The 12096-nt window shown below is 36.4% G+C and overlaps 2 protein-coding genes across 3 annotated transcripts in view; one reads left to right on the top strand and one right to left on the bottom strand.

Annotated features, from left to right (window-relative positions):
• The window catches only part of LOC134749030 (dynein heavy chain, cytoplasmic), a 97301-nt gene extending 96498 nt beyond the window's left edge, over positions 1 to 803 (bottom strand). For both annotated transcript variants that reach the window (XM_063683922.1, XM_063683923.1), the window contains exon 1: positions 462 to 803. In XM_063683922.1, the coding sequence (XP_063539992.1) occupies positions 462 to 702 (241 nt within the window). In that variant the 5' untranslated portion in view covers positions 703 to 803. The remainder of the gene's footprint in view (positions 1 to 461) is intronic.
• Positions 804 to 1821: 1018 nt separating this feature from the next.
• On the top strand, positions 1822 to 10444 carry LOC134749025 (dolichol kinase). The gene is made up of 9 exons (XM_063683917.1): positions 1822 to 2011; positions 3833 to 4083; positions 5061 to 5275; positions 5991 to 6179; positions 6539 to 6748; positions 8573 to 8647; positions 9060 to 9234; positions 9588 to 9665; positions 10296 to 10444. Exons 1-9 carry the CDS (start codon positions 1878 to 1880, stop codon positions 10442 to 10444), a joined length of 1476 nt encoding a protein of 491 aa, XP_063539987.1. The 5' UTR covers positions 1822 to 1877.
• Positions 10445 to 12096: the final 1652 nt, after the last annotated feature.

The following is a 12096-nucleotide window of genomic DNA, read 5'->3' as shown; positions in this document are numbered from 1 at the left end:
GGCCGGTCGAAATAATTTGCAGATGGCGCCAGCATAGCTTGCCCTGTCAATCCCTAGAATTGTTTCAAATTTTTGTTTTTTTAATGCTTTGGATGCCTTTAAGCCAAATCTCATAGAAAAACGGGCAAGCTATGATGGCGCCATCTCTGCAAACCTTTGACAGTTGCCAACCCCATTTCAATGTTCTTATTAGCATTTAATTTCATAACCATTGAAGTACTAGGGTTGTAACTGGTTGTCATACGTCATTTCAATGGATTTCGCTCGCAGTTTACGATGCCTGTTCATAACACATTCAGTCAAAATTTATCAACATTGCATGTGTATTAAAAAAACTTTCTAAATCTGTGAGATAAACCATTTTTTAGCGTAGCGATGAGCGCTTCCACCGCACATGAGTAATGCAGAACGCTTATAATAATAAAAATTATGCTAATAAGAATTTGACGGGTGAAACTTGCCTTTTGAAGAGAACCGTTGAACGTACAGAGAAGACACTTGCGGGTCGGAAATGAATTTCCTAATGCAGTCTTGGTTCACTTTATCCTCGAGAGAGGCATTCAGCGCCGGTGGTACAATGTCGTCTTCAGGCAAAAGTACCGTTGCGGCTCGCCGCATATAATTTGCGAAGTCTTGAAAGTCGACCACGACGACATTCTGCGCCTCTGGGGTACTCTCGCTCCCGTCAAGGGAGTCTCCCATGTTGCCTTAAATAATAATCTACTTTAAAATCAATAATTTAAACTTAATAAACGATTTATGTTCAGCTGTTCAGTGTTCGTGCTGGTACAGCTGCAAATTTGACAGTGGGAGGGGAAGAGCATGACGCATCCAGCTAGTGTTGCTATACTAAAAAAATCTTAAGGCTAGGGCTATAACCGCGAAAGTCGAAGTTCGCAAATTGCGGGCATCTTTCTCTGTTACTCTAATTACGCCTTCATTGGAGTAAAAGAGAGAGATCCCCAAAATTTGCGCATTTCGGTTTTTATGGTTAAAATAAATTATTTTACACCATGCATAAAATAAAGCCCCAGAAGATTAATAGATAAACGTAGACAGCAGTTATTTTTAGACAAAGTTTCTGCACATGCTAGTGTTTTATATAAATCCCAAATCCCATAGTAACAAAATCGTTTTGACAGTTCGAAAAAAGAAACTGATTTGACTAATGTTTGACTAGTAGTCAGATACCCCATTGCGGGTATAGTTGGTCAAACCAAAAAAAACTACACTCATCCTTTTCTTTTGGGTGCTAGTACTAGTGTAAGACAAAGATAGTATAATTCTCTCTGTCTATGTTTGAAATGAGACATTCCTTTGACAAACTATAGATATATTATACAATGTGTAGGTGCCATGCAAATAATATAATACTCACTAGTGCCATGTAAAGCAATGTAAAGCCATGTTGCGGAACTGGAGCAAAATATATTAAACAACTGTCATTGTTATAGTTGGTCAAGCAAATCTTGTCAGTAAATAAGGACAAAGAAAACTATACTCATCCTTTTCTATTGGGTGCTAGTACTAGTGTAAGACAAAGATAGTATGATTCTCTCAGTCTATGTTTGAAATGAGACAGTCCTTTGACAAACTATATATGTCATTTTTTATTAGACAATTAGAATTTCGCGCTTGTTTCTACTGACAAAATTGTTTGACCAGCTATATCTCTGCCAAACAAAGAGCTTCCATCGGCTGTCGTGATCGTTAGAATATAGGTCGTCTAGTCAGAACAAACGAATTACGAACATACCTTTAAAATGTCAACGTCAAATAGCAGAGCAGAGCTGTCATGCTGTCATAATTCATAATTATTTATGTTCCCTTTTCCGGTGCTTCCTTTTATTTATATTAAATTTAATAAGTTATAAGAAATGGATTCTACATCAAAATTTGATCAATTACTTAATTTGTCGAATAAAATCATTGACAATAAGTGTTTGAAACCTTTGTCAAGGTACGACAACTTAGTAACACAGAATTTACATGCGGCTCAGATAAATACTAGGTAAGTTGTATAAAATAATGTAATAAGTGGATGATTATACGATATTATATGGTCAGTTTTTGATAACTTTATCCAAACTATCCACCGTAGTTAAAGTAATGCTTTAAGCACATTTGTTAATACTTATTAATATTATCTCTATCTGATCTGTTCAAAGTTCACTAAAATATATGACTAAAAATTATTTTTTAATCTTTTATTTGAGCTTACATGCTCTTAATATATATATATATTTTTTTTCATTTTAGATGGAAAGATAGATAGATAAATGATTTATTTGTGCAGCTGCAATTACACACAATATAAATTTACAAACACATCAGAAAAAAAAATACTAATTACTACTTACACTAACAAAGAAATAAAATTATAACGAAAATACCCTAATAAAAATGAAACAGAAATGGTGTAAAATTATGTACAAACTGTGTGTGTTGCAGCAGGACAAAAGGGTCACGGCTCAGTGATAAGCTTCGCTCTTTGGAGCAAAGAACTGATTTTCTGCTGGAACCCATTTTTTATACTATGATTATTTATTTATAAACAAACACATAAAGTAATATATAGTTGGTCTAGCAAATCTTGTCAGTAGAAATAGGCACGAAATACAAATTTTCTATGGGACGATAACCCTTCGCGCCTATATTTTTTAAACTTGCCGCCTTTTTCTACTGACAAGATTTGCTTGACCAACTATAATACTAAATATACAAATGGAAAGGCTAAAGGAGGTATGTGCTTGTCATGCATTAAGCCAAAAGAGAAGATTTAAAAAGTGCAGAAAATTACATTATTTTACTACTATACATAGGAATCAAATATCAAATCTATTTTTTTACTAGTCTAAACAGTCCTTGAGACAGATAGCCCTTCACCTTTAAAAAACATGCTGTTGGAGATAACTTGAGATAGACTTCTGTCCCTTTCTTTCTTTAGGGAGACTATAGTTTGTCGAAGGACTGTCTCATTTCAAACATAGACAGAGATAATCATACCATCTTTGTCTTACACCAGTACAAGCACCCAAAAAAAAAGGATGAGTATAGTTTTTTTGGTTCTTATTTACTGCCAATTTGGTTTGACCAACTATATCAATAACACTAATTTTAAGATAATGAGATTGTTAAATTTTTTTTTTTTTTTTTTTTTTTTTTAACATTTATGGCCTGGATGCGAGTCCTTTAAGCCAGAGATTGTTAAAGAAAATAAACATTTTTGTTTTTTTTTATTTTTGATTTTGATTAATTAAATTTTTATTAATGTTGCCAGCTAAACAAAATATGCTACAATTTTTATTAATAATATGCCATTATTACATATTCTGCTGTGCTAGTTTATTAACTTGCTTAAAAATATTGGGTAGCAATAGGTTGGAGTTGTAAACATGTTAATAAATAAATTGTTATAAACTGAAATAAATATCATACACCAAAGAAGAAGTGACCAAGTCCACCGGTGGACTTGGTCATGATATCTATTTCAGTTTATAATTTATATATAGTAGTGTGACTACTTAAAAACAAAAATCAAAGTTTTTCATAAAATAATTTGATTTGTTCCCTAATTAAATAAATTGTTTTTAAATTCCGTGCAAAATACTTGCCATATATAAGCTCATATTTTTCCTGCATTTAGGAAGGGACAGAAGTCTCCCTCGTGCCTCTGGCTCAGCATATTTCCCTCTTTACCAAGCACTTTAACATAATCGAAATAAAGTACACTTTATTTATTATCTTTTTCGATATTTTTTTTATGTACAAGAAACAATCCTTTTAATTAAAAATTTCTTAAAATAAATCATGTCTCAACTGATTTTTTCAGGCCAGCAGGAGCAAATGGACTATGGTGCTTCACTCTTCTGCCAACAGTATTAATTGTCTATAGCCTTCAGTATGAAGTATCGCCAGCATATAAGCTAGCAGCATGTGTGTCCGCTGGACTCTTGTTTTATAATATATTGTTTCATATTTTTATATCTATTACAAGTTTGGTGTTAACTACAGGCTTAGGGGCAGGTTGCTTAGTATCTGGAATGATAACAAGTGCACTGGTGTACAATGTTGTCAAAGAAGGTAGTGTATTTTTCATTTATGTGTTTAACCTCCTAAAGGGGCCCACTGACTATCAGTCCGCCGGACGATATCGCCCTGTCAGTTGTTTGGAACTGTCAATTTTTTGTTTTAAAGGGGCCCACTGACTAACAGTCCGCCGGACGATATCGGTCTGTCAGTTAGAACAAAAATTTGACAGTACCGAACAACTGACAGGCCGATATCGTCCGGCGGACTGATAGTCAGTGGGCCCCTTAACTGACAGGCAGATATCGTCCGGCGGACTGATACAAAAAAAAATACTATGGTTATGAATTTGAAATCAATAGTGAAGGACATATGGTTGACTTTTTATTGTTTTGAAATCGAATGTAACAAAAGAAATGCAACTCCGTTTAAATGAAAATGGTGTCTATTATATCGCGATATTATCACCAAATTCGATGATCAAAAATGCATTGAAGTACTTCGGTAGGACTGTGGGCCTTATGAGGATAGGTAGACAAATATAATTAACGAAAACTGTTATTAGAATTGGTCCCTGGGGAGTAGTCACTTGTCAGTGAAGCAACAGAGGGAATCATACTGTAACTGTAGAATTAGTCTTTTTCATACAGGGGCGTAGCTAGAGGATATGGCGCCCGGGGCAGTCACCAAATTTGCGCCCCTTGACGACTGACAAAAGTTTCCCTGCTGCTGCGTTTTGCCCATTTTGGCGCCCCCCCTTGGATGGCGCCCGGCGCACTTGCCCCCCCCCCCCCCTGCCCCCCTCCCCCCTCCCCCTAGTTACGCCACTGTTTTCATATGCTATTATAAACTCTTAAAAGTATGTTTTTTTTTATTCTGATGTTACTAACAAAAATTGTATGTCAGACTGTAGCAATAAAACCACCACACATTTTTTTATGGTATCGGTTGCAGACTTCTCAGCTTAATTACTAAATTAATTTACTGTTAATTTGGTACTGCTATTGAGTAAATCTTTTCTTTCCTTTCAGACACACTATTTGTAGTTATATTTGCTCTACCGTCACCATTCATCTTCTGTGCATTACTTCGGCATTTACTGGCATATCCCAAAACGTTTACTCTGGGAGAGGCAGTGATTGTTGCACAGAGTGCAGTGATCGCGGCTACTGTGATGGTGGCTCAGACTATGTGTAATTTGGGGAATAAGGGCTCTGATGTGGATCTTATTAATGGTGTTGTTATTGTAAGTTGTACTAAAAGTTGTTTTTTTTAATTCATAATTAATTCCATGATGCCAATGCAATTGCTACCTTATTTTATTTCTTGGAGGGTTGAATTTATTGGTTATATGTTGAGCTTTCAATCTTGGGATTTAAAGATCGCGTTTATAAGTAAATTTATTTGTGATGAATATCATCATTCATCACTAATACCTATACAGTCCCACTACTGAGCACAGGCCTTCTACACATTTAAATTGTATGTATGTATACAGGTACGTAAATATGTATCTACATAATGTTGAAAGACGATCATAATTTACTAAATCTGTTATATAATAGTTATTTACGATACAAGTGCGGAAAGTAGGAAATTCGCAACGAGTGGCGATAAATTAAAGCACGACCGAAGGGACTGTTAATATTTTAAATCGACACGAGTAGCGAATTACCTACTTTCCGCACTTGTATCGTAAATAACTAAAGTACAACGTTTTACAGTACAGTATATGGCCCTTCAAACTTTCGACATAGGCCCGGAAACGGAAACTAGCACCATATGTACTGTAAAATATAAGTACTTACGATATATTAACATTTCACATAACCTATTGTTAACCTATACCTAGGATATATTACCTATAAAATAAGGTTGCGTACATTTAAGATCTGTAGGTGCTTTTGTCAAAATAATTTCAATGTATTAAAATCTGGGTAAATTTATTTTTCAATTTTCAGACAGTGTTATCAACAGTGGGATTAATTGTCACAGCCCTATATTTACTGAAGGAAGACTCTAGAACAATAAATTTGTTGATTTACATCATGACCGCCGCTGCAGCGTTTGCGGTCATACAATTATATGCATTACTTGGAGTGACTTGTATACCTGAATTATTAATATTTCTCTTCATTCATCTAACGAGAGTAAGTCTTTTGGTATATTGAATGATTGCTATTACAATCGAATTTAAACTGTTGTGAGACATATTAACATCATCCCAGGTAGCAAAATGACGTAAAATGACGTCAGCGACGTCATAATGACGGCATTATTACGTCATTATGACGTCGCTGATGTCATTTGACGTCATTTTGCTACCTGGGATGCGAGTGACTAAAATAAGTGAGTCTAAACCGTAAAATTATTTAATATTGCTATTACACTTTATCCAGGCGCTAAACTTACTCTAGCTGCTGTTATGATTCCACGCAGACGAAGTCGCCGGCCAAAGCTAGTATGCAATATGTGCTTCTTCCTACCAACAATCTACTCTCAATTTCAGGTAAAACTAATAGCTTTCTGGGCGTGCCTAGTATTAGTCGCTGTATTTGTGATAGTATTGCGTACTAAAGCAGCGGTAAAGGCTACCACGGTCACTAGGAAAGCGTTCCATCTGCTTGCTGCTGCGGTATTCGCTACGGGAATATTGTTGGACCTCAGACTTATGGAGATGGCAGCTGGCATTGGGTTTGGAGTGCTTATTTTAGCTGAGGTAATTTTATGTACTACTAGTATAGTATGAATTATCTGAGATGATATTTTTGGGCTCGGGCTAATCTAACTAATCTGTTAAACAAAAGATATATTTTCTGATTACTGATTCTTCTACTCTTCTTGAAAAAATTGTCTTTAAATTGCCTCGTTGTATTCCCTCGCGCCACCCCCAAACATTCCATATCGATTTTTGTAGATCTAATTTCGCCAAAAATACTTTTTTTAGACGAGCCTGTCATGATTACAATGTTAATTTCATAAATCTAGATATCTTCTCATTGTCTTTCGGTAAATATAGTAGTGGTCTGCGGAGCTTACTTTTTCCATAGCAGTGTAATGCTCACTTACCCACTTTGCTTTAAAAAAAAAAAATTGTAATTGTTCTATAGTCTTATGTAACGTATGTATGTTTGTAAGCATGTTTGATATTTAGGTACTTTATTAGTTGTGTATCTAATTGTTACTTCTGTGTATCTTCCTATTTATAGGCAGTGCCGAACAAGCCCTGTTTCTACTTGTTATCAATATCAGTATGTTATAATTAATGGAACTATAGGTCTTATTGTATATCTGCAAGTTTACACTTATCTGTATGTGACTGTTTGTTTCCTAAATAAATAAATAAAAATAAAAACCTTTATGCAGTGGTCACACTGCTTACTGCTAATAGCCCCGACATAAGTAACGGGAACAAGGCCGTTTAAAACGCAAATTTACCATTCTATTTATATGGTTCAAATCTATGAAACAGCCCATTCGGTTTTGTTATCTCCACAGAAAATACCACCCTGATTGTTCTGAATGAGCTGTCACACGAATTTGAATCTTAATACTATCACGATAGTTGCTTTTTAGGGTTCCGTACCCAAAGGGTCAAAACGGGACCCTATTACTAAGACTCCGCTGTCCGTCTGTCTGTCTGTCTGTCACCAGGCTGTATCTCATGAACCGTGATAGCTAAGACAGTTGAAATTTTCACAGATGATGTATTTCTGTTGCCGCTGTAACAAAAAATACTAAAAACAGAATAATATAAATATTTAAATGGGGCTCCCATACAACAAACGTGATTTTTTTGCTGTTTTTTCTCGTAATGGTACGGAACCCTTCGTGCGCGAGTCCGACTCGCAGTTGGCCGGTTTTTAAACGATATGGTTGCTTTGGCACGTGCTGAAGACCGCTCTTAAAAGAAACGAAGGCTTTTGTTTAACAGATTAGGGCCCGAGCCCGAAAAGATCATCTGAGATAATTCATACTATACAGATGTAGTGCATGTTTTTTTTTATATTTTCACGGAAACGTACGAACGTGTCTTGCTATTTCACTCAGTTTCGGTACAAAAAGTACAGAGGTTGACTGAAGTAGCATGACAATTACGAATTACACACTACATCTGTAGCGTTCCACCGAAATGTCGCTAAATATGAAAATTCACCGCTTTGGGCAAGATTGGAACTCGCGGCTGGGTTACCGCCGAATGTTTTTATCAGGATTTCATTGTTTTACGCGTAGCGACATCTACCGTAAATGTACTGTGATTGTATTAAAACTACACAGTCATGTCACTCGTGTCTCAAATTGTACTGTGATGTAATTTTTTTTATGTACAGTCGCCATCAGATATATCGCAGCGGCCGAGGTGTTCACAACATCTGAACACGCACTCTAACGCCCTGACAATAGAGGCGTGTTCAGATATTTGTGAGCGCCTTAGCCGCTCCGATATATCTGATGGCGACTGTACGAGTAACTTTATGTGTAAGAAACACACAAAGAAAATAGTTTACGTTTATCTTTGTTTTTTTTTTTATTTGATTTACAGGCATTGAGGAAGTCAAATATAGAACCAATCTCGCCAGCATTACAATCGGCGTTCCTCGTTTATAGCGATGAAAAGGTATGTTATTCGTGTATACAAATTATGTGTTTTTATATATATTTTATGGGTATTGATCTATATATAGGTTTATTTTTAGAAATAGACTTGTTTTATTTATTTTTTGATTTCGGTTATAAGTTGTATAGAAAATAAATGTGGCTTTCCAACAAACAAGGGTCCTTGTCCTTTCCATTGGAAAAGTGTCCTTATGATCCGTGTGCATTAGGATCCTCTGATGGAAGGCCACAAATGTTTAACTATGGTACGAGTACCTTAATACCTAAACGAGCATACACTGTCTGTGACGTAGGTATAGGGACGAAACATTTGTTCTCACCGCCCAGCATTTTGCGAGATTATAATTATTACCACTAGCGCATTAGCAGTTTATACCCCTTCAAGGACTATAAATACCTGTTCCCCTTGCCAGGATTGCGGCGAATTCGCGCTAACCCCCATCTACATGTACTGCGGCCTTGGCTTCGGCCTGGTCGCGCCGCGCGCAGCACCGACGCTGGAGCGGCTAGCCGGCGTGCTGGCCGTGGGCGTGGGCGACGCCGCCGCCAGCTGGTTCGGCCAGAGATACGGACACAGGAAATGGCACGGTATGAACACATCAGCTGTCTAAAGGGAACGAACTAGTTCACAAAATGGCGGCAAAGATTGAAAGATATGCATGATATTACATTTTTAAGCCCAACTTTCTTATTTAACCGCAATGCGAATAAAACAAACATTCATTATTATCCACAACGGCGGGACTTAATCACGTAAAATAAGTTTTCTCCGATATGGTCTTCTCCGAGACCACGGGGACAACGCCGTCCTCGAAACGTCGGAGGTAAATTTAAAAACTTAATTTACGCGATTAAGTCCCGCCGTTGTGAACAATAATGAGTAAGAATCGTGAAAGTTTAAATCCAAATAAACATTTTCTCAAGAACTAATTTATTTTCAGGGCAAAACCGAACAGTGGAGGGCACGTTGTTCAACATACTGTCACAAGTCATGACAGTCTACTTCCTCGGTTTATTTGGTGAGATAATTTTAAAAATAAGTTTTCAAAAACCCTATCCAACAAACAGCCCCCTCTGCAGCACACATGGACGCAGAAAAGACAGCCCGCGTAAACCTATAACCCTATCTGACGGACGGCCCATTGGCGGTGAATGGACACCGCTTATGGACGCTTACAACTCCCGTACTCCACACGCACGTAGCAGACCCTTTTATTTAAATGAACATTAGGATTCAGTGACAGCTAGAATAAGGAACAAATGTCAAGTACATGACAAGGACATCCTAGGGACAGAAAACGTGACAACCTTATGTACATTTTACAAAAACGGCTAGAGCCAGAGTTTCCCTTGCGTCAATCAATTGCTAACATTGGTGCTGTCATTTAAATATAGATTGTAAACTACTGTATGAAAGGTTCAAATTCCTTTTACTATCGTAAGACGTGTTTCGACTCCAGCAGTTAAGAGTACCTAAATATTAAATTTCTCACTTTCAGGAACACTTACTTTGTTACACTGTTTTTTTTTTGGTTGTGATACCTTTACAACCAGTGGGGTCTCTTTAAGGTTTGAAGGACATTCCGGTGTGCCTCTAGAAAAAACACGAAAAAGTTAATTTATCTTACAATACATTTTCGGTTCCCCAGATGTAATGGACTGCAACAACGCAGTGCTCCGCACAGCAGTAGCAGCGACAGCGTCAAGCCTGGTGGAAGCGAAGACGGCCCAGGTCGATAACTTGATAATGCCGCTGATCAACCTCATCGCGTTCCAGTTTACACACTTTATGAGCTAGATTTAACCCTTAAATGCATAATGATGTATATATGCATCGTATATTTGATGGTCCGTGGCTCAATATGCAGCTATCCAAAATCACATTTATTACTTTTATACAGCATGACACATCTATTTCAATTTATTAAAAAGTTATACAAAAAATCATGCATTTAAGGGTTAAATAAATAATAGGGGGCGTACATTAATTGTAGACGGCAGCACAGAAGCCCCCTATTCATTGGCGCGAAGCATTATGTTAAGTTTCCATTTTTCTACTATGCGAAATAGAGCCAGCGTGAAGTGTTGGGGGCAGCACCTGCTTAGAAGCGTGAATTGTTTTTGCTTTCGATTCAGGTCACGAGATGGCAGACCCTCCAACAGTTCCAACACGCACGGTCTCTGTAGTCAGTAGTGGGCAGTGGCGTTAGCGTGAACTAATCTAGCCGTGGGCTAAGTCGTATCTGTGAGGGCCTTTTCTTTATGTTTATTCCGAGGTAATAAAAAGGGTCTTGCAAAAACGCCTCTTTAAAAACGAGCTTTTGGGCGAAGGCCGTTTCTAGGTAGGTCAAAGTAGGTAGGTACTAAGGACGAAAGCAACACTTTTGGTTGTGATTGTGAATTACACTTGTAAAATGTTTGCTGGGGAAAATCTAGTTGGGTTGAATTTCTTTTGTTTTAAAACATTTAATCGTTTTACAGTCAAATATGAGTCACTTTGACTGACGGATAGCATTTATAACAACTGGTAGTGATTTAGTAAGAAGTGATATTTAAGACTGCAATGGAACATTTTTTAATCATATCTTCTTAAATTTAATGACAATGCAATGTTTTCGTACCATCAAGCTATCCAGATAATGAAAAGCAAAGGTTCCAAGAACCACTTTATAATAAATCAACGCAAGCTCATTAAGTTTAGGCACGTAAGTAAGGCACGTTAGAGTTATTTTGATGACTGTCTAATGAAAAGTCGTCAGATTAAGAGCTTGTGTTTTTATTTTTATAAAACCTTTTATAGGTAAGTATTTATATGATTATTGTTATATTATTTCCAAATGTGAACTAACTGCATTATTTCAAACACAATCCTGAATTGTTGATGAATAAATATGATGATGATGATGATATACATTTGTACCTTATATACTATACTTTTGTACTTATTACTTAGACATTCTAAATGACACCAAAGAGATTTTTTAATAAAATAAATTTGTTTTAATTAAAATTGTTTAATATTAAAGGTTGTTTCTTTTAAATTGTTCCTGTGTTGTTTAATTATATAATTATATATAATTTTATTTGTGATAACATAATTGTATTTGGTCTACCAGTGATTTTAGGTGGTTGACAAAAAAGTTGCACAGTGATTTTCTAGTACCAAGTTTTATGATTAAAACTAGTAGTATTGTTACATTTTTACTTCCTAAATGTAATACAAATCAATGTCATGCAACCAAGCCTTCAACCTACTTCAACCAGACCGTAGCTTTCCATAATAACTTCTTACCAACCTTCTCAGTAAGGTAAACCTACATATACTCTGGCATAGCCACTTTGTCATAGAAAAAGGCGGCAAATTCGAAAAAAAATTGCGCGAAGGGTTGATCTCCCATAGAAAATTTGAATTCCGCGCCTTATTTTACTGATAAGTTGGGTGTGTCTGTG

This window comes from Cydia strobilella, chromosome 17, assembly GCF_947568885.1.
Source record: "Cydia strobilella chromosome 17, ilCydStro3.1, whole genome shotgun sequence".
Classification (NCBI taxonomy): domain Eukaryota; kingdom Metazoa; phylum Arthropoda; class Insecta; order Lepidoptera; family Tortricidae; genus Cydia; species Cydia strobilella.
This window is presented reverse-complemented; position numbering and strand designations above follow the sequence as displayed.